Below are 27,835 nucleotides of genomic sequence, written 5' to 3' on the forward strand. Positions count from 1 at the left end.
TCTAGTATATGACACTTCTGAGTATCCGCTGCTTCTGATTAGAGATGTAGCGAACGGTTCGCCTGCGAACGGTTCCAGGCGAACTTTGGGGGAACTTTTGCGGAAGTTCGATTCGCCCCATAATGCACTATGAGGTTTAACTTTGACCCTCTGCATCACAGTCAGCAGGCACATTGTAGCCATTCAGGCTACACTAAGCCCTGGAGCCCCCCCCCCCCCCCTTATATAAGGCAGGCTCGCCGGCCATTACACTCACTCGTGTGCCTGCTAGAGACATACTAGGGACAGCTGCTGCAGACTTGATCTTCTAGGGACAGATTAGTTAGGCTCTTGGCTGCTTATCTTGCTCCTGGCTGATTGTTATTGCTTTTATAGCACCCCTCAATAGCTCTTTTCAGAGCTCATCCTGTACTTTTTTTTTTTCTGTGTGTCAAACTTACACTTTTGTTGCATGCACAGCCTTGCAATTGATAGTGTGTGTGTCACTGCCAGCAGCCCAGCACATTCAGTGACTACCTGTGTGTGTGACAGGGAGCTGCACATTGTACTACCCAGTACTGCATATACTGCAGTACCTGTTGTGTTTACTTAACCCACCTCATCACTGCATCTTACTACCTGTTGTGTTGAGTGAACCCACCTCACTGCATCTAAGTACCTTTACTGTTCAGTGAACCCAGCTCACTGCATCTTACAACCTACACTCTGGCCATGGTGCGCACCAGTCCAGCACGGCCGTCACTACGCAAACAGATGTTTGCGGTGTGTTACACAGTGAGTTTGGTGTGTCAGTGTGAAGCAGAACTCTAATTACACTCCCTAATTGATGTATACCCATGCAAGATGTTTGAAAGCACTTTAGGCCTGCAATTTAGCATTCAATGTGATTTCTGCCCTTAAAACGCTGCTTTGCGTCAAATCCGCCATGCCCCCTCTCCAGGTGTTAGACCCCTTGAAACATCTTTTCCATCACTTTTGTGGCCAGCATAATTTTTTCTATTTTTCAAAGTTCGCATCCCCATTGAAGTCTATTGCGGTTCGCGAACTTTTCCGCGAACCGAACCTTCCGCGAAGGTTCGCGAACGGGGTTCGCGAACCGAAAATCGGAGGTCCACGACATCTCTACTTCTGATGGCATTAAAGTAATCCTGAGACGCAAGGGCAGAAAGGCATTTTACATACCTGGGGCATTCTCCAGCCCCCTGTGATCCGTCAGCTCTCTCACCGTCCTCCCAGTCCCCTCCATTGTGCTCCTGTGAAGTTTGCGATCCAGCTGGGTCATGGACTACTGCGCATGCGTGGTCTCCGCCTAGCGCACCACCTGACTGTGTTCTGCGCAAATACAGCTACCATCTTCATGAAGTAGTCTGTGACTCAAGTCATGGACTTTATGGGGCTGTCAGTAGACCAGGAGGACGATGAGGGAGCTGAGAGACCACAGGTAAGGGCTCGTTTCCATCTAACACAGAGCTGCGCTGCTCTGCGTTGCATGTGACTCCCTGGGGGGGGGGGGGGGAGCAGCGCTTGCAATTCCATTCATTGTCATGAATGGGGTCGTGGGCGCAATCACCCAGAAATGCAGGCTATCATACGCTGCGATTCAGTGGTGAATCGCAGCGCATGTATGGAAATGTCCCTGCAATCACGTTTCCATAAGCGCGCTTGAAAGCGTGCTATATGGAAACGAGCCCTAAGTAAGAATCCTTTCCTTGCGTCTCAAGTTCACTTTAATGCTGACGCACTGAGCCATCGGAAGCAGTGGACACTCAGGAGAAAGAGACAGGCAGGAGAAAGAGGAGATGCAGTCAGACTGGGTACCTACAACATCAGCAGGCAGCACACGGCAGTTTTACAGGTGTTTACGCAAGTGACATGCGCAACTCGCATTATGTACACAACGCACGTGACGCTTCTATAAAGTGCATTACGTGTAAATTACAGGTCGTTTTTATGTAGATGCAAGCAAGCTCATACACACTTGCTACAAAGCTATAATGGTGTACAGTATAGAAACGCATGCTGTGCATCTGAGTAGAACAGCATTATACAACAGTGTATTACAATGAGACGAGATGACAAAATGGAATCTGAGGTTTTCTTTTATGCCTTATTTCATTCAAATTCAGCCACAGCCTGCATCACCCCTCTGGTCCCCACAGGCCGGTCACACAGAGAATGCATTGTCCCCGCTTGTGAATATTCTGCTGTCATTTGAATGGGGCTGTTGTTCAAGCGGGAGGCAAAACATTCGTTGCCTATCATGCTTTCAGAGGACGCTCTTATGGCACAGCTCAATGCAGCGCTCTTGTTGACCTGATCCAATCCCCCATAACCTCCAATTCTTCAAATCCCTGCCTAAGAATAGAAAGGAGATGTATGCTCCACCACTGCTTCTGACTCATGGCTACTTTACAGCACAAATGAAAAGACAGACACAAAAGAATTCCTTTAGGGCCCAAGTCTGGAATACAGCTTGAAAGCAGGGACATAGCAGGAGTCCTCAGGGACACTTAGTTTAAAGGATTACTCTACTTTTCGACAAAAAATATATATAACATGCATAAGTACTGTAAAAGTCATTTGGCATCGTAATTCCATTGAATATCATCTTTCAACTAAGGCTGTAGTTGCTCTGGAGCGTCTATGCACAAGCTGCTGCTGCGGGATTGCAGCAGTTGCAGCAGTTTTGCATAGATAAGGTGGGAGAAGGGGGTGAGGGGCAGGGCTGGATTTACCATAAGGCCCTTTAGGCTTGTGCCTACAGGCGCCTGATGATGGAAAGGCGTCTCACTCCCCTCCTCCCCTAGTGCCTCCCTCCCTCCTTCCCTATGCAGAGTCCCGATGAGAGTGTAAATGAGAGGATACTCACCCGGCTCTTGGCATTCCACTGCGGAGATCTCCCTTCAGTCTGGGGCACCACTAGCTACTTAATACTAAGGATACCTCTGACCACCTATTGCTAAGGGGCACCTGTAATTACCTATGATGGGAAAAGGAAGTAAGGGATGAGTGGCACCTGGGACAGCCAGCACACTTGTGGTGCGGTTCGTCTGGGATTTGTAGGTTCATGGAGGATGAAGTCTAAGGTGCCAGGGCATCTCTGGGCCTATAAGCTACTGTGATGTAAATCCGGGCCTGGTGAGGGGGCACGGCCGAGCCTTAATGCCCGTTTTTTTAATAGGCAGGCTTATTTATAGTCATTGTATAATATCTTCTCAGGGAGTGTCTTGATAAAGAATAAAGAAACCCCATCATAGTTCCCAACTGTCCCTCTTTCAAAGGCACAGTCCCTCTTTGGAAATTAAATCCCTCTGTCCCTCTTTTTTTCTCATTTGTCCCACTTTCAGGACTCATGCTCAGATCTGTGTAAATATATGTCTTTTTCTCCGGAAAATGTGTTTAACTGGCTCTAAACGTTATTCCCATGCTTTTTCTTATTTTCAAATGTTAATATGGCGGAAAATTAATCAGGATAGAAGGGACCAGTGTGGTTTGAATTACAAAACAACCTATTTTTCTTATGAAACCTTTATGGTATGCAGCTAGGAGTGTGCCAGGAGCAAGATTAGGAGTGCGGCAGGTTTGTGATTAGGGGTATTGCAGGGGCGTGGTTTAGGTTTCCCTCTTTCTCATCTCAAAAAGTTGGGAGGCATGCCTCCATGAAGAGATGGACTAGCCCAAATCCTGTCAGTTCTGTCATATTGCTACTACTTACTGTAAGTGACAGCAACATAGGAGAAAAAGAATTTATAACTCATTTTATTTTGGAAGAAACATACTCCTTATTTGTATGCGTTTACATATATTTTACATTTTACATTTTTTCACAATAGTGGTCCAATCTTATCCTATGATCCCCAAATTGCCCTCTAATCAATAATACTCTTGTTCTGTGAGATATTCTAGGCTAGGGAATCTCCTGCAATTTGGGTTTTTTCGGGACATGCAGCACCTCCAATATCACTTCATTTTTCCAGTTTCCCCATGAATTTCACTGCAATCCGCACTAACAGGCTGCCTGTAGTCACATATCTGTGAGGTCTGATCAATGCCCACTGCATATTTCTTCCTTTTCCAATTTAAAAAGATTTGCTTTCTGGGGCAATGCTAGAAAATAACGGGAGCTTCACCAGTAAAAACCCATCTTTCCATACAAAGATGATATTTAAATACTACAGTGATTCAAGTTTTTGAGCTCCCATAGTACTAAGAATGTACAAAGTAGTAACTAGAGTACAGTAGATCTCATAATTTTTGCAGTTACAATCCAGACTGTAATTACGATTTTGTATGATTTTGCTAAATTTTTGCAAGTTACGTGAAATTACGTTCATGGAATTCCTTTAAGTGTTTTGAATATATATTTTTCACATTGATGAGTAAGGCTATCTTCACAGTGGTGCGTTGCGGCGTGACTTGCTACACTGCAATGTATCACTTATGTTCACATAGCAGTAGGTGCAGTGGGGTTTAACAGCATGCACTGCTTGCAGTTTGTTATTGCACAATGCATGCCCTAACAGTGAAGCATACTTTTCATTGACTGTATGCTTCACTGAGTGTGATGCAAGAATTGAATAGCATGCAATACGACTTTTACATTCCATTGTGTTGCGTTCATGCATTACTGGAATTGCAATACAACACTGTGAGGATAACCTTAAAGGGTAACTTAAGTGAAATTAAAAAATCAGTTTAACTTACCTGGGGCTTTTTCTTGCAGCCCCCTGGAGTCATCCTGTGCCCACAACATCCACCTGAGTCCCTCTGGCAAGCAGCAGCGACCCCCGCAAAGCTGGCTGGCCCCTGCCAGTCGGCGGTAGTGTTGGGCGAACATCTAGATGTTCGGGTTCGGGCCGAACAGGCCGAACATGGCCGCGATGTTCGGGTGTTCGACCCGAACTCCGAACATAATGGAAGTCAATGGGGACCCGAACTTTTGTGGTTTGTAAAGCCTCCTTACATGCTACATACCCCAAATTTACAGGGTATGTGCACCTTGGGAGTGGGTACAAGAGGAAAAAAATTTTTAGCAAAAAGAGCTTATAGTTTTTGAGAAAATCGATTTTAAAGTTTCAAAGGGAAAACTGTCTTTTAAATGCGGGAAATGTCTGTTTTCTTTGCACAGGTAACATGCTTTTTGTCGGCATGCAGTCATAAATGTAATACATATAAGAGGTTCCAGGAAAAGGGACCGGTAATGCTAACCCAGCAGCAGCACACGTGATGGAACAGGAGGAGGGTGGCGCAGGAGGAGAAGGCCACGCTTTGAGACACAACAACCCAGGCCTTGCATGAGGACAAGAAGCGTGCGGATAGCATGCTTTGTACCACCATGCAGTCATAAATGTAATAAAGATAAGTGGTTCAATAAACAGGGACCACGCGGCAACGCTAACCCAGCAGCAGCACACGTGATGGAACAGGAGGAGGCGCAGGAGGAGAAGGCCACGCTTTGTGAGACACAACAACCCAGGCCTTGCATGAGGACAAAAAGCGTGCGGATAGCATGCTTTGTACCGCCATGTAGTCATAAATGTAATAAAGATAAGAGGTTCAATAAACAGGGACCACGCGGCAACGCTAACCCAGCAGCAGCAGCAGCAGCAGCACACGTGATGGAACAGGAGGAGGCGCAGGAGGAGAAGGCCACGCTTTGTGAGACACAACAACCCAGGCCTTGCATGAGGACAAAAAGCGTGCGGATAGCATGCTTTGTACCGCCATGTAGTCATAAATGTAATAAAGATAAGAGGTTCCATAAACAGGGACCGGCAACGGTAACCCAGCAGCAGCAGCAGCAGCACACGTGATGGAACAGGAGGAGGCGCAGGAGGAGAAGGCCACGCTTTGTGAGACACAACAACCCAGGCCTTGCATGAGGACAAAAAGCGTGCGGATAGCATGCTTTGTACCGCCATGTAGTCATAAATGTAATAAAGATAAGAGGTTCCATAAACAGGGACCGGCAACGGTAACCCAGCAGCAGCAGCAGCAGCAGCAGCAGCAGCACACGTGATGGAACAGGAGGAGGCGCAGGAGGAGAAGGCCACGCTTTGTGAGACACAACAACCCAGGCCTTGCATGAGGACAAAAAGCGTGCGGATATAGCAGCAATGCTTTTTGCCGCCATGCAGTCATAAATGTAATACAGATGAGAGGTTCAATAAACAGGGACCGGAAACGCTAAACCATCCCAGATGTTCATCGGTCATGTTACTTGGTTGGGGTCCAGGAGTGTTGCGTAGTCGTTTCCAATCCAGGATTGATTCATTTTAATTTGAGTCAGACGGTCTGCATTTTCTGTGGAGAGGCGGATACGCCGATCTGTGATGATGCCTCCGGCAGCACTGAAACAGCGTTCCGACATAACGCTGGCTGCCGGGCAAGCCAGCACCTCTATTGCGTACATTGCCAGTTCGTGCCAGGTGTCTAGCTTCATGCCCGGTTTCAGGTCCAGCGGTGCCAGCCACAAATCCGTCTGTTCCTTTATTCCCCTCCAAATTTCCTCCCCTGTGTGCTGCTTATCCCCAAGGCAGATCAGCTTCAGCAACGCTTGCTGACGCATGCCAACAGCTGTGCTGCACTGCTTCCACGATCCTACTGCTGCTGGTGCTGGGTTAGCATTTCCGGATGAGGTACAGCTTTGAGATGCGTTGGAGGAGAAGGAGTCAGAGAGGTAGGTGCTGCTGTTGTTATCCAGCTGTTTGCGGCGTGGGCAACACCCGCGCCGTAGCAGGTGAGGAATCGCTGCCAGGCTCCACAAGGTTCACCCAGTGCGCGGTAAGGGAGATGTATCGACCCTGGCCGAACGCACTCGTCCAGGTGTCAGTGGTGAGGTGAACCTTGCAGGCAACGGCATTCTTCAAGCTTCGGGTTATTTAGCTGACCACGTGCTCATGCAACTCAGGCACTGCAGAGCGCGCAAAGTGGTAGCGGCTGGGAACAACGTAACGTGGGATGGCCACTGACATCATGCCCTTGAAGCTGTTTGTCTCCACCACTCGATATGGCAGCATTTCGCAGGCCAGAAGCTTGGCTATGCTGGCTGGCTGTTACTGCCACGGCCCGGGGGTCATTTGCTGGCAATTTCCTCTTGTGCTCAAACATCTCAGAGACAGACAACTCAACCGTAGCGCTGCACACCGAAGGGCTGTTGGTTGTTGTGTTTGATGAACACTGGGAGACCTCAAGAGCACTAGTCCGGAAAGTGACAGTGTCAGCATCGTCTGATGTTTGTGAATGTTGTGAACCACGCAATGGCTGGGCTACTGCTGCTGCTGAGGCGGGTCTGGTGGTGAGTCTGGTGAACCCAAGGGAGGCAGTGTTGCTGGTGGTACCCTGTCCTGCCGCGTTTGCCCACAGAGTGGGATGTTTGGATAGAATGTGGCGGCTCATGCTGGTGGTGGAGAGGTTGTTAATACTTTTCCCCCTGCTCAGGCGGGTCTTGCACACCTTGCAAATCGCCATGGTAACATCCTCAGTGCAGTCTTCAAAGAAAGCCCAGACTTTAACTGGCTGAGGACTCGGACCTCGTGCGTGATGTGCTGGTGCTGCTTAACCCACTGCTGGACGCTTGAGAGGTCATCCAAGTAATTATCTGGTCCTGTTCTTTTGGATCTGTGAGGGTTGTTGTCCTGGACAACATGGGCAGTATTGAGTGTGTTTTCTTGGGTGCTCCCCTGTGGCCTGTACGTGAACCGTCAGGGGAAACACCTCTTCCCTTGCCCCTCCCTCTTTCACCGGATTTCTTCCTCATTTCACTTATCCTTAAAGTACACGCTGACTGGCAGCAGTACAGTGGCAGTACAGAAATGCTATACAGTGGTGGGTGAGCGGTGTACCACTATTGTCAGCAGTGACACAGAGCACAATGCTATACAGTGGCGGGTGAGCGGTGTACTACTGTTCCCAGCAGACACAGAGTGGAAGTAAACACAATGCTATATAGTGTGGCTGAGCCGTGTACACAGAGTGGCATTAAACACAATGCTATATAGTCTGCTATATAGTCACCCCGAACAGGGTGATGTTCTGCAGAACCCGAACAGTGGCAAACACTGTTCGCCCAACACTACTGGGAGGGAACGCAGATTTTAGTACCTAAACACACGATACAACATGTTTTCCGGGGTCGGACTCTGAGGCACATACAGATGGTCCCGATCATCATCCTCATCATACAACTCTTCTCCTGAGTCTGACCCACCCACCACCTCTGCCACCCCAACATCCCCAGACACAGACCCCTCATCGTCCTCAACATTAACTTGGGATGCTGGCCTGAGCCAGACCTCCTCCTCCACATCAGGCCCCATCATCTCCTCAATGGCAGCCCTCATTAATCGCTCTGGCGACGGACTGATGGACACAACGTTCTCCTCCGGGGAGGGCTGCTGCTGACCACTGGCTGCTGGGGTGGATGTTATAGCTTGCGTGGGGCGTTGGCTGTTGCTGTTGTTGGGAGTGCTGCTCACAGCGGAGGTCTCTGGGGAACTCATGTTGAGCTCATATAGTGGTTGACGGTGAGTGGAGTATTACTGATCCCAGCAATATACACACTGACTGGCAGAGTACGCAATGCTATATAGTGTGGCTGAGCGGTGTACACAGAGTGGCAGTAAACACAATGCTATATAGTCTGGCTGAGCGAGCGGTGTACTACTGTTCCCAGCAGAATCAGAGTGGCAGTAAACAATGGTATATAGTCTGGCTGAGCGGTGTACACAGAGTGTCAGTAAACAATGGTATATAGTCTGGCTGAGCGAGCGGTGTACTACTGTTCCCAGCAGAATCAGAGTGGCAGTAAACAATGGTATATAGTCTGGCTGAGCGGTGTACACAGAGTGTCAGTAAACAATGGTATATAGTCTGGCTGAGCGGTGTACACACAATGCTATATAGTCTGCTATATAGTGTCAGTAAACAATGGTATATAGTCTGGCTGAGCGAGCGGTGTACTACTGTTCCCAGCAGAATCAGAGTGGCAGTAAACAATGGTATATAGTCTGGCTGAGCGGTGTACACAGAGTGTCAGTAAACAATGGTATATAGTCTGGCTGAGCGAGCGGTGTACTACTGTTCCCAGCAGAATCAGAGTGGCAGTAAACAATGGTATATAGTCTGGCTGAGCGGTGTACACAGAGTGTCAGTAAACAATGGTATATAGTCTGGCTGAGCGGTGTACACACAATGCTATATAGTCTGCTATATAGTGTCAGTAAACAATGGTATATAGTCTGGCTGAGCGAGCGGTGTACTACTGTTCCCAGCAGAATCAGAGTGGCAGTAAACAATGGTATATAGTCTGGCTGAGCGGTGTACACAGAGTTTCAGTAAACAATGGTATATAGTCTGGCTGAGCGGTGTACACAGAGTGTCAGTAAACAATGGTATATAGTCTGGCTGAGCGGTGTACACAGAGTGGCAGTAAACACAATGCTATATAGTCTGGCTGAGCGAGCGGTGTACTACTGTTCCCAGCAGAATCAGAGTGGCAGTAAACAATGGTATATAGTCTGGCTGAGCGGTGTACACAGAGTGTCAGTAAACAATGGTATATAGTCTGGCTGAGCGGTGTACACAGAGTGTCAGTAAACAATGGTATATAGTCTGGCTGAGCGGTGTACACAGAGTGGCAGTAAACACAATGCTATATACTCTGGCTGAGCGAGCGGTGTACTACTGTTCCCAGCAGACACAGAACAGTGAACAGAATGCTATATAGTGTGGCTGAGCGAGCGGTGTACCACTATTCCCAGCAGACACAGAACAGTGAACAGAATGCTATATAGTGTGGCTGAGCGGGCGGTGTACCACTATTCCCAGCAGACACAGAACAGTGAACAGAATGCTATATAGTGTGGATGAGCGAGCGGTGTACCACTATTCCCAGCAGACACAGAACAGTAAACAGAATGCTATATAGTGTGGCTGAGCGAGCGGTGTACCACTATTCCCAGCAGACACAGAACAGTGAACAGAATGCTATATAGTGTGGCTGAGCGAGCGGTGTACCACTATTCCCAGCAGACACAGAACAGTGCACAGAATGCTATATAGTGTGGCTGAGCGAGCGGTGTACCACTATTCCCAGCAGACACAGAACAGTAAACAGAATGCTATATAGTGTGGCTGAGCGAGCGGTGTACCACTATTCCCAGCAGACACAGAACAGTAAACAGAATGCTATATAGTGTGGCTGAGCGAGCGGTGTACCACTATTCCAAGCAGACACAGAACAGTGAACAGAATGCTATATAGTGTGGCTGAGCGAGCGGTGTACCACTATTCCCAGCAGACACAGAGTGGCAGTAAACAGAATGCTATATAGTGTGGCTGAGCGAGGTACACAGAGTGGCAGTAAACAGAATGCTATATAGTGTGGCTGAGCAAGCGGTGTACTACTATTCCCAGCAGACACAGAGTGGCAGTAAACAGAATGCTATATAGTGTGGCTGAGCGAGGTACACAGAGTGGCAGTAAACAGAATGCTATATAGTGTGGCTGAGCAAGCGGTGTACTACTGTTCCCAGCAGTGACACAATGACAGGGGGGACCCTGGCTAGCGTGGCTGGAGCGCGAACTACCCTGCCTGCCTACCCAAAGCTAAACCCACAGACAAATGGCGGAGATATGACGTGGTTCGGGTATTTATTTACCCGAACCACGTGACCGTTCGGCCAATCAGAGCGCGTTCGGGTCCGAACCACGTGACCCGTTCGGCCAATCACAGCGCTAGCCGAACGTTCGGGGAACGTTCGGCCATGCGCTCTTAGTTCGGCCATATGGCCGAACGGTTTGGCCGAGCACCGTCAGGTGTTCGGCCGAACTCGAACATCACCCGAACAGGGTGATGTTCTGCAGAACCCGAACAGTGGCGAACACTGTTCGCCCAACACTAGTCGGCGGCTACTGCTCAGCCCCAAGCCGCACATACTCTGATCGCACTCAAGGTGGCGGGAGAGCTCTGGGCATGCGCAGTAGCAATTTTCACATACTGTGCATGCGCAGAGCGCTCCTGGCTGTGGGAGCGTGACGAGGAGGCAAGTGAGTGACCAGTTTTGCGGGAGTCACCGCTGCTTGCCGGAGGGACACAGATGGACGACAGTGATGAGCGAAAATGCAAAAATTATTGTCGCCGAATTTTCACCTAATTTCATTTCGACAGGCGAATTTTCGATCGGATATTTTCACGTTAATTTTCGCCTAATGCCCGTTATTTTAGTGTTAAATTCGTAGTTCATCGCGTACGTATTTCCGCATAGCCGTAGTACCGTACGCATGTGGTAACTGCGTCTATACGCATGTATTATTAGCGGATTATTGCGGACATTTTTCTGCATAAGGTCATAAGCGTCCGCATACAGTGACATTTCTTGCGGATTATGGCGGACATTTTTCTGCATAAGCGTCCGCATACAGCCAAGTTTCTTGCGGATTATTGTGGACATTTTTTCGCATAAGGGCATAAGCATCCGCATACAGCGACATTTCCTGCGGATTATTGCGGACATTTTTCTGCATAAGGGCATAAGCGTCCGCATACAGCGACGTTTCCTGCGGATTATTGCGGACATTTTTCTGCATAAGGGCATAAGCGTCCGCATACAGCGACGTTTCCTGCGGATTATTGCGGACATTTTTCCGCATAAGGGCATAAGCGTCCACATACAGCGATGTTTCCTGCGGATTATTGCGGACATTTTTCCGCATAAGGGCATAAGCGTCCACATACAGCGACGTTTCCTGCGGATTATTGCGGACATTTTTCCGCATAAGGGCATAAGCGTCCACATACAGCGACGTTTCCTGCGGATTATTGCGGACATTTTTCCGCATAAGAGCATAAGCGTCCACATACAGCGACGTTTCCTGCGGATTATTGCGGACATTTTTCCGCATAAGAGCATAAGCGTCCACATACAGTGAAGTTTTTTCAATTTTAGATGCTGGTCGAAAACTCAAATTTTTCTGAAGCTTTTCGCGAAAATGCAGCGAACTAAAAAACGGGATTTTCGATGCGAAAATGACTTTGGCGAAAATTCGCAAGCAACACTGACGGACGATGTGGGTACAGGATGACACCAAGGGGTTGCAAGAAGCCTCAAGTATGTTAAACTGATTTTTTAATTTCACTTTAGATTTCGTATGGGCATTCGTGCAAAAATTCATTTTTAACAAATGCGTTGATGGCAATGCGAATGAGAAAAAACGTTTTCACATAGATTCATATTTTGCAAAATGACGAGTCAATGCGAAATTACATTCTAATTACAAGCAAAATTAATTTCACAATAGTTTTAAATTTCACATTGATACAATTACAATTTTTTTCTGTGAAATTACTACTAAATGAAATGTGAGCTCATTACTAGCAGCAGTAACCCCATAGAGGTTCCTGGTCAGTGACTGGTTTTTGCACTTTGCATCAACATTGCGCATCGTCATCATCATTATCATCATTGCTCCATGAGTAGCTTCACTGAATAATACCATGTGTTCAGACCCCAATGACTAGACAGAGAGAAGGAAATAGTTCACATCTCTGACCCAGAAAAGAGGGTCTAAAGACAAGATGGGCATTGTGGATGCAGCTGGTACAAGAAGCAGCTCGGCACCAGTGTCACCCAGAACCAGTCAACAAATGAAGCCTTGTGCGGCTGTGACTGGGCTCTGCAGCATCAGAAGAGCCATGTGACTGGCCATAGCCATTCTCTTATCAACCCGCTAATAGGCTTATTCAGCTAACATTGCCAGGAGAATGACCAACGTGCAATAGCCTATAGTAACCTATGACTCAGTAAACAGAGGTAACTGTAATGGTACATACACACGGGCTACGGTCATTGCTGTTGCTAGCACACAGGAGACGAGTGCGCAACAGCTCGGCGACAGCTCCGCTTGAGCGACAGCTGTCTACACGTCTCTGCCCAACAGGCAGAGACGCGGCGGAAGCTGTCGCCGAAGGTTCGGCCCCCCGCCGGAAGCTCCGTTCACAGCGTGTGGGTAGCTGTTGCTAGTCTGCATACACACGCAGTACGCGTGGCGGACTAGCGACAGTTGCGGAGACAGAAGTTGCCGGCGATTGAACTTTTCAATCGCACGGCGACTGTCTCCAGCGACAGTTCGGGGTGCGCGCCTCATACACACGGGGCAACTGTCGCTCAGACATGGTGCGTGCCACGTCTTTGTGGCGACAGTTGTGCCCCGTGTGTATGAGCCTTTAGGATTAGACACTATCTCATCCTTCATTCATTAAAGGCCACCTGAAGTAAGAGGGATATGGAGGCTGCTATATTTATTTCTTTTTAAACAATACTAGTTGCATGGCTGTCCTTATGATTCACTGCCTCTTCCACTTTTGGCCATAGACCCTGAACTAGCATGAAGTTCAGATGTTTCTGACAAAACTTTTGACAATATTAGCCCCACGCTAGTTTCAAGTGGGTGAGTCAGACCAGAGGCGGGACAAGGTCCTCCAGCACCCAAGGCTGAGACACCAAAGTGCGCCCCTCCATCCCTCCCACCCCTGCCGACATACACTGATTGCTATTAGACTAAGAGGGCCACAGGGCCCACAACCTCCCCAACACCTTAATATCTAGTTATCTGGCTTCCAGTCACTGCTATGTATCCCCTTTTCTTATTTCTTTCTGCTTCATACACAATTAGGAATGACAGCTGAATGAATTGTGCGCCCCCTTCTACACTGCGCCCTGAGGCTGGAGCCTCTCCAGCCTATGCCTCGGCCCGGCACTGAGTCAGACAATATTACAGCCAAAGAGATCAGCAGGATAGCCAGGCAATTGGTATTGCTTAAAAGGAAATAACTATGGCAGCTTCCATAACCTTCATACTTCAACTCAGAACTTCCTCGCTGCTCTAAAAGATACGCAACAGCATCATAACCTTTTAAAGAATCTTGCAATAAACCTGCAGTGTGTCTACTTCCTGCTTTCATGGAAGCAAACATAGGGTTAACATCCCGTTGTCCAGCTCTGCCGTGGCAGAGGAGATTCCTGAGCTGACACAGCTGAAGAAGAGATCAATTTATAGTGGTGACTCTCTAAATACATACAGGGTGCATTTATTTTGTTTTCCTTCTGTCCTTTGCAAGAGTTCAGGTCCACTTTAAAGGCCACCAGAACTGAGAGGTATAAGAAGCCTACCTTTTATATTAAAGGATACCTGAACTGAAATGTGACATGATGAGATAGACATGTGTATGGACAGTGCCTAGCACACAAATACCTATGCCGTGTTCCTTTTTTCTTTCTCTGCCTGAAAGAGTTAAATATCAGGTATGTAAGTGGCTGACTCAGTCCTGACTCAGACAGGAAGAAACTACAGTGTGACCCTCACTGATAAGAAATTCACCTTTTTTACCTCTTTCTTGCTCTCAGAAGCCATTTTCTGCTAGGAAAGTGTTTTATAGTTGGAATTGCTTATCAGTGAGGGTCACACTGTAGTCACTTCCTGTCTGTGTCAGGACTGAGTTAGCCACTTGCATACCTTATATTTAACTCTTTCAGGCAGAGAAAGAAAAAAAGGAACACAGCATAGTCACTTATGTGCTAGGCACTGTACATACACACGTCTATCTCATTATGTCAGATTTCAGTTGGGGTATCTTTTAAATGTAAAAAAATGGAATGTATCTGGATGTCATATTGATAACTAGCAGAGATGGTTGAATAAAGAAGAAATTGAAAAGAATCTTTTGATTGATAAAAAAAATGATATATTATTCTATTTTTCGATAAAAATCTGATGAGATGTGTTGTTAAAATCAGGTTGATTGCTTTGGAAAATGAATGGTGTATGGTAGGTTTGATAAAATAATTTAATAGATCAAAATCTTCAAAAAAAAAAAAAAAGAGCGTGACCACCACCTTTAGGACTGTTTTCCACTAAGAATCAAGTTTCTTGTAATTGCCACTAAAACGATTGTGCAGCTATTCCGCAATTGTGGTACCTTTGTAATTTCCAACAGGAGAAAAAAAGAAAAAGGCTGGGAACATTTTTTGAATAGGCGAATCATGGAAACATTGCATAACTATGTGACTGTCATGCGAATTTTCCTGTACTCCTATGCTTTGTATGGCAAATCGCATGAATAATGCAGCATACATGATACCGTAAATGCAATCAGGGAAAATCGGGTTGCAAACTCAGCACACTAATGGAAAAATCCCGCTTGGTTCAAGTTGAAATGTACCTAGCATCTCGCAATCTGATCGCACCACAAAACGCATATAACGGAAAAGCTTGGTGGCGTAGTGGTCAGCTCGCTCGCCTTGCAGCGCTGAGTCCCTGGGTTTGAATCCCAGTCAGGTCAACTTTTGCACAGAGTTTGTATGTTCTCCCTATGTCTGCGTGGGTTTTCTCTGGGCACTCTAGTTTCCTCCCACATCCCAAAAACATACAGATAAGTTAATTGGCTTCCCCCTAAAAAAATTAACTAGACTACGATACATACATAGACATATGATAGTGACTAGATTGTGAGCTCCTCTGAGGGACAGTTAGTGACAAGACAATATACTGTATACTCTGTACAGAGCTGCGTAAAATGTCGGCGCTATATAAATACTAAATAATAATAATAATGGAAAACAGCCTTTAGCGATCTTCTGAGGAGGTGTTTATGCTGTTGGCCGCTCTGCATTTATTTAGGATAAACAGGGACATTCAGTAAGGTAAGGCTGCTCTACTAGTTATGGTATCTGAGGTGAAAAGCCTGGCAGCAAAGGTCTAAAAATAAACCCTCTAGTGCTGGTTCTGGGAAAACAGAATCAGCACCATGGAGAGGGCTTAACATGTTGCATCTTGAAGAAAACTTAAACAGGAAGTGTAGTAAAAACAGTGTAATCAATACAAATCCTTTTTTTTTTTTTTTTTTACCAAATTCATTTATAGGTTATTTAGTCAGTTTTTGCCCCTTTGTAGAAAACTTTCCTCTCCCTGATTTACATTCTGAAATGTATCACTTTTGGTGACATGTCTAACTTATTTCTGCCAGGTGATTTCTGTGGAATGTTCGTTATGGACAGTTCTATGCACAGAGGGAGATGTTGCTTTCTTGGCAGTTGGAAAAAGCTGTTATTTCCCACAACGCAACAAGGTTCACAGACAGCAAACTGTCAGGACCATGGTCATGACATCACACTGTGGGAGGGGTTTCACCGCAATATTAGCCATACAGACTCCCCTGAGGATCTATTTGAGAAAAGGTAAAGATTTCTCATGGAAAAGGGGGCATCAGCTACTGATTGGGATGAAGTTCAATCCTGGGTTAAAGTTTCTCTTTAACCTCCTTGCCGGTTCAATTCCTCCGGCAAGGAGGCAGCGCAGGAGTTTTTTTTTTTTTAAATCATGTAGCGAGCCTAGGGCTCGCTACATGATAGCCGCTGAGCGGCAGCATCCCCCCACCCACTCCGATCGCCTTCGGCGATCAGAGTAAGCAGGAAATCCCGTTCAGAACGGGATTTCCTGCAGGGCTTCCCCGGTCGCCATGGCGACGGGGCGGGATGACATCACCGACGTCATGGACATCGGGACGTCATAGGGAATCCCGATCCGCCCCTCAACGCTGCCTGGCACTGATTGGCCAGGCAGCGCAGGCGTCTGGGGCGGGGGGGAGCGGCTCGGCGGGGCGGATTGCGGCGGATCGGCGGCGAGCGGCGGCGATCAGAAGTTACAAGCAGCTAGCAAAGTGCTAGCTGCTTGTAACAAAAAAAAATTATGCAAATCGGCCCAGCGGGGCCTGAGAAATCCTCCTGCGCAGGTTACCCCGAACTGAGTTCGGGATAACCGGCAAGGAGGTTAAAGAGACACTGAAGCAAAAAAAAAAAATATGATATTATGATTTGTATGTGTAGCACAGCTAAGAAATAAAACATTAAGATCAGATACATCAGTGTAATTGTTTCCAGTACAGGAAGAGTTAAGAAACTCCAGTTGTTATCTCTATGCAAAAAAGCCATAAATCACTACGACTTTCAAAGTTGTGGAGAGGGCTGTCTTCTGACTTTTATTATCTCAACTGTAAGTGAACAGTTTTCTTTTTATCTGCCAGAGGAGAGGTCATTAGTTCACAGACTGCTCTGAAAGAATCATTTTGAATGCAGAGTGTTGTGTAATCTGCACATATTAGAGAATGATGCAATGTTAGAAAACACACTATATACCTGAAAATAAAAAATATGAGAATATTTTCTTTGCTGCTAATCTTCTAGTAATTATTCATAGTACACAACCAATTCATTATATCATATTTTTTTTTCTGCTTCAGTGTCTCTTTAACCACTTCAGCCTACAGGGTTGAGATTTTTTTTTACATCTGAGCAACTTTCACCTCCCATTCATTTGCCAATAACTTTATCACTACTCAGCACAATGAATTGATCTATATCTTGTTTTTTCCGCCACCAATTAGGCTTTCTGTGGGTGATACATTTTACTGAGAATTAATTTATTCTAAATCCATTTTAACATGAATATTAAGGAAGAAATGGAAAAAAAATAATTATTGCTCAGTTTTTGGCCATTATAGTTTGAAATTAATACATGCCACCATAATTAAAACCTATGTACTTTATTTACCAATTTCTCCCGCTTATGACACCATTTAAATTATGTCCCTATCACAATGTATGGCGCCGATATTTAATTTGGAAATAAAGGTGCATTTTTTCAATTTGCATCCATCACTATTTAGAAGCCCATAATTTAATAAATCATATTGATATACTCCTTTGACATGAATATTTAAAAAGTTCAGACCCTTAGGTAACTATTTATGTTTTTTTTTTATAATTATTGTAATTTTTTTATTTTATTTTTTTTATTAAAACTTTTATGTGGGTATTTTTTGGTGACGGAGGTAAACAGGGGATTTTAAATGTTTAAACATGTATTTATTAAATAAAATGTGGTTTGGGGTGTAGTTTTACTATTTGGCCACAAGATGGCCACAGTCAAAAAGTCCTGGGAGCGATCAATCTCGCTCCCAGGAAGAAGAAAGAAGACCAGGAACTTTTTTAGCTCAGAAAAGTCGCAGCGTCTGAAGAGACGCTGTCGGCTTTTCTCCGGGGGGTCCGATCAATGAAAGGGATCTATAATCCCTTTTATTGATCGCTGGGCTAACGGGCGGCGGCGGGAGCGCGCACGGAGGGGGGCCCGCGGGAGCAAGCGCAACCCACGGGAGTGCGCGCAGCCTAACTGGACGAAAATTTTTGTCCAGTTAGGCTCTATAGCAAATAAAATACAAGGGTGGACCTGGAATATATTTGGTGTCTTTGTACAGAGGATAAGTAGCAAGAATTTTCACATACAATGGCATCCAGCATTCATTCTTCACTTATTTACATTTCTTTCATTGTCAAAATTAAGGGTTTTTCTTTTTTTGTTGCAAATTTGCCAATTTTTCTTATCCTTGGTCTAAAAATAGAGCCCTATTATAACTTATATTAGGTTTAACCCCCCTTTAGTACAAAAATCTAAAACCTACTATGGTCATATATCCATTGTAGTCTAGGGCCAATTTAGCGGGAAGCCGTTTAGCTTATCTGTATGTTTTTGGGATGTGTCAGGAAACCGGAGTGCCCAGAGTAAACCCACCCAGACAGGGGGAGGACATACAAACTCCTTGCAGATAATGCCCTGGCTAAGATTCGGACCAGGAACTCAGTGCTGCAAGGCGAGAACACTATCCACTACGGCACTGAGCTCTATGGAGCAAACCTGAAGCAATCTGAGTACTCCACATAATGAGTTAGGTATCAGCTTACATTGTGTTCATGTGACATACGTTAGCACTTAAATATTTAAAACTTCATTGACTGATTCAACATCAATGAGCAGAGCATTGGAGTTTACTGATCTGTTTTTTGCACAAAGTAAATTTTCTTATAAGCTCAAACTGCTTTCATTTAGTCACACGGCATTAAACAGAGAACATTTCCTTCGGTGTCTGAACTTTTTCACAGGTTATGAGAAAGTGCAGACACTACCCGAAACATAGACCACCCCTGTAACTAGTGACTTCAACTATGGCGTTGTAAGCAGCCTGTTGTGTGAGATGTTTATTAATTATATTTTATCTAAACCACAGAACGTTACTTTTTATAAGGTACAGAAGAGCCCAAGGCAATGCTCTACTTATTCATTGATAATTGAAGCTGTTATTATTAGGCCTGTTAGCACCAACCTTCTCTTGTTGATGGTGTGCATTAGAGTGTGATTCTCAACATTTTATTGGTATGTACCCCTTGTAAAACCTTATACTCACCAAGTACCTCCTGGCATAGTACCCCTTGACAAATATATATTCAATCGTAGTACATGATAATGGGCTGTAAACAATTTCTGAGCATTTACTATTGCTTTTAATTAGCTAAAAAACTAATTTGGTGTTGGTTAAAGGAAACCAGAGCTGTTGATAAAAGAAGAGCCGATACTTACCCGCTGTTTCCTCCTGCAGCAAAAACACAGTTTTAAATACGCTTTAAATATGATATATAATGATATATATGATATATAATGATATGTATATATATGATATATAATTTTCTAAAATCTAAATTTGTTATTCGAGCCCAAGTACCCCTGGAACCATCAGAAGTACCCTCTGGGTACGCGTACCACTCCTTTAGCACCTAGGCATTATATTAAGATCCTATCAACATTACCACATTAATTCAGGAGTGCTTTGCCTTTTTCTGTCTTTGGAGAAGTATGGCAAGTCATTCAGTGATCTCTCATAAATGACAAAACATTTAGAACCCATGATCCCATGATGCTCCCATTGCAGCGGTGTGGAGTGCTGATGGACTGTGCTTGCGCTCTGGACATCTCAAATGTAGGCTACAACGGCAAGAAGGAGGGAAGCTGCAAACTATAAGGTGCCCGGAGTTGTCAGGAGAGCCTATATCTGTTAATACTCCCCTACCCCCCCCCCCCCACCAGGTTTTCTTTAATAGCAGACATTAATGTTTAATCAATGCAATCTAGGTTTGCAGGATCACTTATCAAATCCACATTGGCAATGATTGATGATGTTGAATGCTAGAACATTAGCAAACCCAGTATTTGCATGAAATTTGTTAGTTCTCCTCATGTTCATGTGAGTTTCTTCCAGACACCCCCCCCCCCTTCCAGACAGCTAATTTCGGCACAGCATTGTGCCAGTGACTTAAGGCACTGCGATAGGCCATAATGCGGATTACAGCTATAGCGCTGCTCAGTGACTAATTTGGGCCGGAGTACAAATAAGCAAAAGAAGAGGTAATTCAGCCAATGGCAATAGCTGGGGCCCAAATTACCTGTCCTCATAAGTTGCTACAACTCGGAGTGGGAACAGTAATTAGTGTGGGAGGAGTTTAGCTAGTGAAGTAAAGGTGGGCCAATAAAGGTGCATACACACATCCAATCTTGATCTTGATTGGCCAATTATACCACTTCCAAGTATTATGTAAGCCAATGGATTTTGAATGCTATGAACAGATTGTGTAGGTAAGCTCTCATATTACGTGGCAGTGTTTAAACTGGCGAATCAAGATTGGATGTGTGTACTTGGCTTTATGCACGTCATACGCATCCATTTTCACGTTTAGTTCCTGGCAGATTTGATCACTCTGATCGAATCTGCAGAGAATCTATTGCACAACAGGTCCAACTGTTCAGAATTTTGATCAATCTTAGGCTAAAATTGTGTGTGTATGAGCACCTTTGACATGACTGTATACTTTGGCAAGTGCGGAATATGATATTCCTATATAAATGAGTAATAACATATGTAATGCTAATGTCAAACAGAAGCTGCCTTGTTTTGATCCACACCATGTACAGGTGTAAGCGATAGGTCCTCTTTGCCATTACCGTCATGCGGGACACACCTGATTAATCCAGAAAGCTTGTCTGTGTGACTTATCTGACGTAAGTCATATCAGCGGTGTGATGGATCACAGGCTTTGAAGACTTCATTCTTCACTTCCTCTAATACACGTTGTGATGTAAGTGCTGTGCAGCAGGATTTATCCTCTAGGGCTGATATACTTAATCTCCTCTGGGCTGGCTGAGATTGCAATGTATTGCTCTGGAGAGAGCTGTGTGCTGTGTGAGGAAGCTTATGCTGAGCACTTCTAGTCATAACTGTGAAGCAGTGGAAGCAGGAAGCAAACATCATCCTGAAGCAACAAAACTGAACCTGACAGGCCTGGCACTGGTGCATCACTAGCTGGAGGCCTTAATGCAATCGTATGCAAATGACAGGCACGTCCGGCTTTCTCATTCACATAGAAAACCTTTCAATGTTTAATGGTGAGGGGGTTTGCTATTCTTAGAGTTAAACTAATGTCACAGGAACAAAAATTAAAACCACAAGATATCTATGGAGGATTACACATATACATGTCTTTCCTCAGTCCTTGGTAATTGAAATCTATGCCCTGTTTCGGACCTGTTATCCCTGCCAGTGCATAGATTTCAATTAGCCTGCCACACATGCCCGCTGATCGCTCCCCTCTCCCGCAGAGCAAGTGGGCTGCAGCTACAGGAGAGTGGCGTGACGTAGGTGATCCCCATTTTTGTACCAGAAAGTCTCTGGTCCTGAAGGGGCCAGAATTTCTGGTACTTAAGTGGTTAAAGTGAACCTGAAGAAAAATAGGCTTAGGAAGTAATGAATTGTATGTGTATGTGTAGAATGGATGATAAATTGGTCATTAATAATATAGAAAAGAGTATCCCTTTTATTTTCACACTCACAACACTCTGCTTTGTTTTGCTGAAAAGGATACAGAATTATTTGACCCCTTGAACTTATCTGCAGTAAAACCCCATTAGAATCCTTATCTCACTGTTTCTCAGCTTTTTAGGCCTCTATTTATTGTTCAGGAAAACTACCTGAATTTGACAAGCTGTCTACAAGCTCTTTTGCATAGATACAGCGCTGCCCATAATTATTCATACCCCTGGCAAATTTTGACTTAAAGAGAGTCTGAAGCGAGAATATCCCGCGGCTTAACGGGGGTCCCTGTCCCCCCAAATCCCCTCCGTAATGCGGGGGAGCGCTTCCTGGTTGGGGCAGGGCTAACCGCCGCAGCCCTGCCCCACGCGCGTCTGTCAGACGCGTATCTCCGCCTCTCCCCCGCCCCTCTCAGTCTTCCTTCACTGAGAGGGGCGGGGGAGAGGCGGCGATGCGCGTCTGATAGACGCGACTGGAGGCAGGGCTTCAGCCATTAGCCCTGCCTCCAGGAAGGAGAAAAAAGCGACCAAGTCTGCGACCAAGGTTTGCGGGGGGTGGGTTGGGGGTGAAGGGACCCCCGTTAAGCCGCGGGATAGCGGCGTTTTAGCAGGGGCACACGTGCCCCTGCTATATATGAGAGCTGAAGCGAGATTTAGTCTCGCTTCAGTGTCTCTTTAAAGTTACTTTTATTCAACCAGCAACTAATTTTTTGACGGGAAATTACATAGATGTCTCCTAAGAGATAATAAGATGATGTACAAGAGACATTATTGTGGAAAAAAAAAACTCCTCAGCTTTTATTTACATTTGTGCAAAAGTGTCCAGTCCAAAATGATTCATACCTTTCACAAACTGTCACAGTCTGTGGGAAAATCCAAAGTTCTATACCATTCCAAATAGTCCAAGCTGTTCTAAAGCATTCTAATTACCCTGATTAATTAAGAACAGTTGTTTTAATAAACTCAACAAGTAAAAAACTGCTGCTCTCTGAAGTTAGTTTGTAGCCATTAATGGCTAAGACAAAGGAGCTCAGTGAGGACCTGCGGCTGTGCATTGTAGCTGCTCACAAGTCAGAGAAGGGCTTCAAGGCCTTTTCTAAATGTTTTCAAGTTCCAGTGGCTACAGTGCAAACCCCCAGATTTGTCAGGTTTAACTTGGTTTGATGCACACATTAAATGTTCTGTGCAGTGAACAGGTATGCAGTGACTGCTATATAAACCTGCGTGCTGTCACACACAGGTGCAGTGAAAGGTATGCACGGACTGGTATTACAAATGTGCAGCTGTCACACACACAGGTACAGTGAACAGGTATGCAGTGACTGGTATATAAAATGTGTGCTGTTACACAGAGGCAGTGTAAGGTATGCATGGCACGGGCTGGTATTACAAATATGCAGCTGTCACACACTCAGGTGCAGTGAAAGGTATACACTGAATGTGCTGCTGGGCCTGGCACAGTATAGCAATTAGCAAGGGCCAGCTGCGACACACATGGCTGTAGAATTCTGAAAAGAGCTCTTTTTGTGGTGCTTTTCAACAACAAATATCAGCTAGGAGTAAGATACAAGAGCCTAACTAAGCTTTTCCTATCTCTGCATCAGGTTCCTCTCCCTTCTCTCACTAAAGCAGCACACAGAGTGAGAACATGGCCGACGCTGGCTGCCTTTTATTGGGGGGGGGGGGGGGGGGGGGAGGGCTCCAGGACAGAGTGCAGCCTGATTGGCTGCCATGTGTCTGCTGACTGTGATGTAGAGGGTCAAAGTTTAGCCCAATGATTTAGTATAGGGGGCGGGTCGAACTCGCATGAAGTTCGCGTTCGATCGCGAACCAGCGATGTTCGCGCGAACAAGTTCACCGGCGAACCGTTCAGGCAATCTCTATGGGGGATGAGAGCAGGGTGATTGCCAATCTGCGAGTCATAGCTTTTGGCGTATGTGTGAAAGGGCATATCCACGCACATAACATCCATGAATATGGACATACTGCATCGACATTGACCAGGCTTTGAAATAATGAGTGTGCTTTAATGCCTGCTGTGTACATTGCAGGACACCCGCATTATAACACTGAGGTTATGCAACATGGACAGCACATATAAAGGGTTATTTACATCTGACAAGACTAATTCACCTGCACTGCTTGGTGGAAGTTCTACTCACCAGCATATGATGACAGCTGCCACACAGCTCCAGGTGATACAGCAGACACGACTGCCCTTCGAGTCTTCCTCTTCCTGAGAACTGCAGCAGCAGAATCGTATTAAATACACACAGATTAAGACAAGGCTGATGGCCAGGCAAAGTCCAGCAATGCCAGCTAGGAAGAGAAGTGCCTAGAGGGAAACAGAAGAAAACAACCATAAGTCCACTGCAATATTCAGATCAGGTCCTTGCTGAATCAGGGGTAGTGATGAGCCGAAATTTTACATTTTCATAATCACGACATGAAATTTGCAATTACGACGAATGTTACGTGATTTTACGGCATCATTTTATATGTCATTTTAGTAATGATGAAAACTTCATTATGAAAACGATCGTAATTGCAAAAAACATCGTAATGATGAAAAATTTGTGTTATAATTATGTAAAATTTTGCTGATTATGATTTTTCCATTACGATCGTAATTACGAAAATGATGTAAAATTTTGCTAAATCATAATTAGCACATTACAATCGTCACTAATCAGGGGCTACCTTGGCAGCTATGGAACTACAAGTCACAGCCAACACCTTCAGCCTCCTTGGATGTGTTGACTATATCAAAACACAAGCTGAAATAACTATTTCATACATACAGTGGGTTGCAAAAGTATTCGGCCCCCTTGAAGTTTTCCACATTTTGTCACATTACTGCCACAAACATGTATAAATTTTATTGGAATTCCACATAAAAGACCAACACAAAGTGGTGTACATTTGAGAAGTGTAACGAAAATCATCCATAATTCCAAACATTTTTTACAAATGAATAACTGCAAAGTGAAGTGTGCGTAATTATTCAGCCCCCTTTCATCTGAGTGCAGTCAGTTGCCCATAGACATTGCTTGATGAGTGCTAATGACTAAATAGAGTGCACCTGTGTGTAATCTAATGTCAGTACAAATACAGCTGCTCTGTGACGGCCTCAGAGGTTGTCTAAGAGAATCTTGGGAGCAACAACACCATGAAGTCCAAAGAACACCCAAGACAGGTCAGGGATCAAGTTATTGAGAAATTTAAAGCAGGCTTAGGCTACAAAAAGATTTTCAAAGCCTTGAACATCCCACGGAGCACTGTTCAAGCGATCATTCAGAAATGGAAGGAGTATGGCACAACTGTAAACCTACCAAAATAAGGCCGTCCACCTAAACTCACAGGCCGAACAAGGAGAGCGCTGATCAGAAATGCCGTCAAGAGGCCCATGGTGACTCTGGACGAGCTGCAGAGATCTACAGCTCAGGTGGGAGACTCTGTCCATAGGACAACTATTAGTCATGCACTACACAAAGTTGGCCTTTATGGAAGAGTGGCAAGAAGAAAGGCATTGTTAACAGAAAGCATAAGAAGTCCCGTTTGCGGTTTGCCACAAGCCATGTGAGGGACACAGCAACCATGTGGAAGAAGGTGTTCTGGTCAGATGAGACCAAAATTGAACCTTTTGGCCAAAATGTAAAACGCTATGTGTGGCGGAAAACTAACACTGCACATCACTCCGAACACACCATCCCCACTGTCAAATATGGTGGTGGCAGCATCATGCTCGGGGGTGCTTCTCTTCAGCAGGGACAGGGAAGCTGGTCAGAGTTGATGGGAAGATGGATGGAGCCAAATACAGGGCAAACTTGGAAGAAAACCTCTTGGAGACTGCAAAAGACTTGAGACTGGGGCGGAGGTTCACCTTCCAGCAGGACAATGACCCTAAACATAAAGCCAGGGCAACAATGGAATGGTTTAAAACAAAACATATCTATGTGTTAGAATGGCCCAGTCAAAGTCCAGATCTAAATCCAATCGAGAATCTGTGGCAAGATCTGAAAACTGCTGTTCACAAACGCTGTCCATCTAATCTGACTGAGCTGGAGCTGTTTTGCAAAGAAGAATGGGCAAGGATTTCAGTCTCTAGATGTGCAAAGCTGGTAGAGACATACCCTAAAACCTAGTTTCTCAACGTGCGGTACGCGTACCCCAGGGGGTACTTCTGATGGTTCCAGGGGGTACTCGGGCTTGATATACTTAATCAAAAATAACACATTTAGAATTTTAGAAAATGATAAATCTTATTTAAAAATTAGTGTTTTAGCTAATTAAAAGAAATATTAAATGCTTGGATATGGTTTAGAACCAATTGTCATATACTACGATTTAATATATTTTTTTCAAGGGGTACTTGTGATAATGTTTACTATGCTAGGGGGTACTTGGTGACTACAGGGTTTTAAAAGGGGTACATACCAAAAATATGTTGAGAAACACTGCCCTAAAAGACTGGCAGCGGTAACTGCATCAAAAGGTGGTTCTACAGAGTATTGACTCAGGGGGCCGAATAATTACGCACACCCCACTTTGCAGTTATTGATTTGTAAAAAATGTTTGGAATCATGTATGATTTTCGATCCACTTCTCACGTGTACACCACTTTGTATTGGTCTTTCACGTGGAATTCCAATAAAATTGATGCATGTTTGTGGCAGTAATGTGACAAAATGTGGAAAACTTCAAGGGGGCCGAATACTTTTGAAACTCACTGTAAATATCATGCTAGTTTTGGATCACTGAGGCGTAAGAACTCCTGTATCTATAAAAATAATTTCTAAGCTGTCCGCTGTATGTATGCATGTTTGTCCGTCTGCCCCGAACACGCCCCCTCCTGCCCTGCTGTGATTGGCTGTGGCGCTGATTAGATGACACGCACATGTGGTAGCATGATGTACATGCATGTGGTGGAATGGTGCGTGCAGTGTCCACTGTAATGGCATGCGCAATTCTGCCCTGTGTAGCATACTGCACGCCAGAAGCTAGTTTCCTATACAAAATGATAACTAAGCAATGCAACAAGCAACCTTTTGGCATTACATAGTTATTAACACAGAAAAAATGATAGTATTTATCAGGACCCACATAAAACTAGCACAGACTATGGTTTACCAAATCTCCTGTCTGAGTCCGAATCTCCTATCTGAGTCTGATACCTGAGTATCCTGTCTGAGTCTGATATCTGAGTATCCTGTCTGAGTCTGATATCTGAGTATCCTGTCTGAGTCTGATATCTGAGTATCCTGTCTGAGTCTGATACCTGAGTATCCTGTCTGATGCCTGAGTCTCCTGTCTGAGTCTTGTGCCTGAGTCTGATGCCTGGGTGCCAGTACCAGTAAAAAACTGTGTTGGTGATGTCTGTCACTCCATGCAGTTGTGTACCTTTAATATAAAAACTGGTAATTTCAGGGACAGGAAGTGAGGTAACACAAAGTCCCCCCCCCCCCCCACCACCACTCTACAAATGTATTTGTTGCTTTCTAGGTCTCTCTTGCAGAGATTTCCCTACTTCCTTGACAGGGTGTGATGGAAATTGTGAGGTGAAGACATAAGACAGCAATAAAACCCCAAACAAGGTTGTATTCACTCTCCACACTATCCAAAATTATCATTATTATTATTTTTCCTGGAATTGTCTTCATGTGATGTACATCTAAAAATGTTTTGGAAAGGGGTCTCGTGATTTCTCATTATTATTGCACCCCTATTTTCTAGTGATCCATAAACATAAAAAGCCATCAGAGTGAGTGAAATGGTAATGTCTGCAGCAGATATATCCGAGGAACCATGTGCAAAATCTCACTCCAGAGTCCTCCAGAGACACAGGAAGCTGGTGGATGGTTGAATCCTCGGGGTCCACACAAACATGGAGTATCAAGGAGGGTAAACTGACCCCTTTCTAAATCCTTTTGGAAAGAACATCAGAATTCCACATTAAAAGGTACACGATTTGTCAGAGTGACATTATTGATGGCCAGAATAGAGAGTGCTCATTGCTGTGCACAGGACGCTAGTAAAAATGAGTAATGCTCGTTATTTATGTCTCACACTGGGCATCTTATATAATTAG

The 27,835-nt window shown here is 45.0% G+C and overlaps 1 protein-coding gene across 5 annotated transcripts in view; it reads right to left on the reverse strand.

The window, feature by feature from the left end:
- The window catches only part of TTYH1 (tweety family member 1), a 237,879-nt gene that overhangs the window by 86,076 nt on the left and 123,968 nt on the right, over positions 1-27,835 (reverse strand). For all 5 annotated transcript variants that reach the window (XM_068241215.1, XM_068241217.1, XM_068241216.1 and 2 more), the window contains exon 2: positions 23,910-24,082. In XM_068241215.1, coding sequence (XP_068097316.1) covers positions 23,910-24,082 — 173 coding nt within the window. The remainder of the gene's footprint in view (positions 1-23,909; positions 24,083-27,835) is intronic.

Source organism: Hyperolius riggenbachi, chromosome 6 (genome assembly GCF_040937935.1).
Source record: "Hyperolius riggenbachi isolate aHypRig1 chromosome 6, aHypRig1.pri, whole genome shotgun sequence".
Lineage (NCBI taxonomy): Eukaryota > Metazoa > Chordata > Amphibia > Anura > Hyperoliidae > Hyperolius > Hyperolius riggenbachi.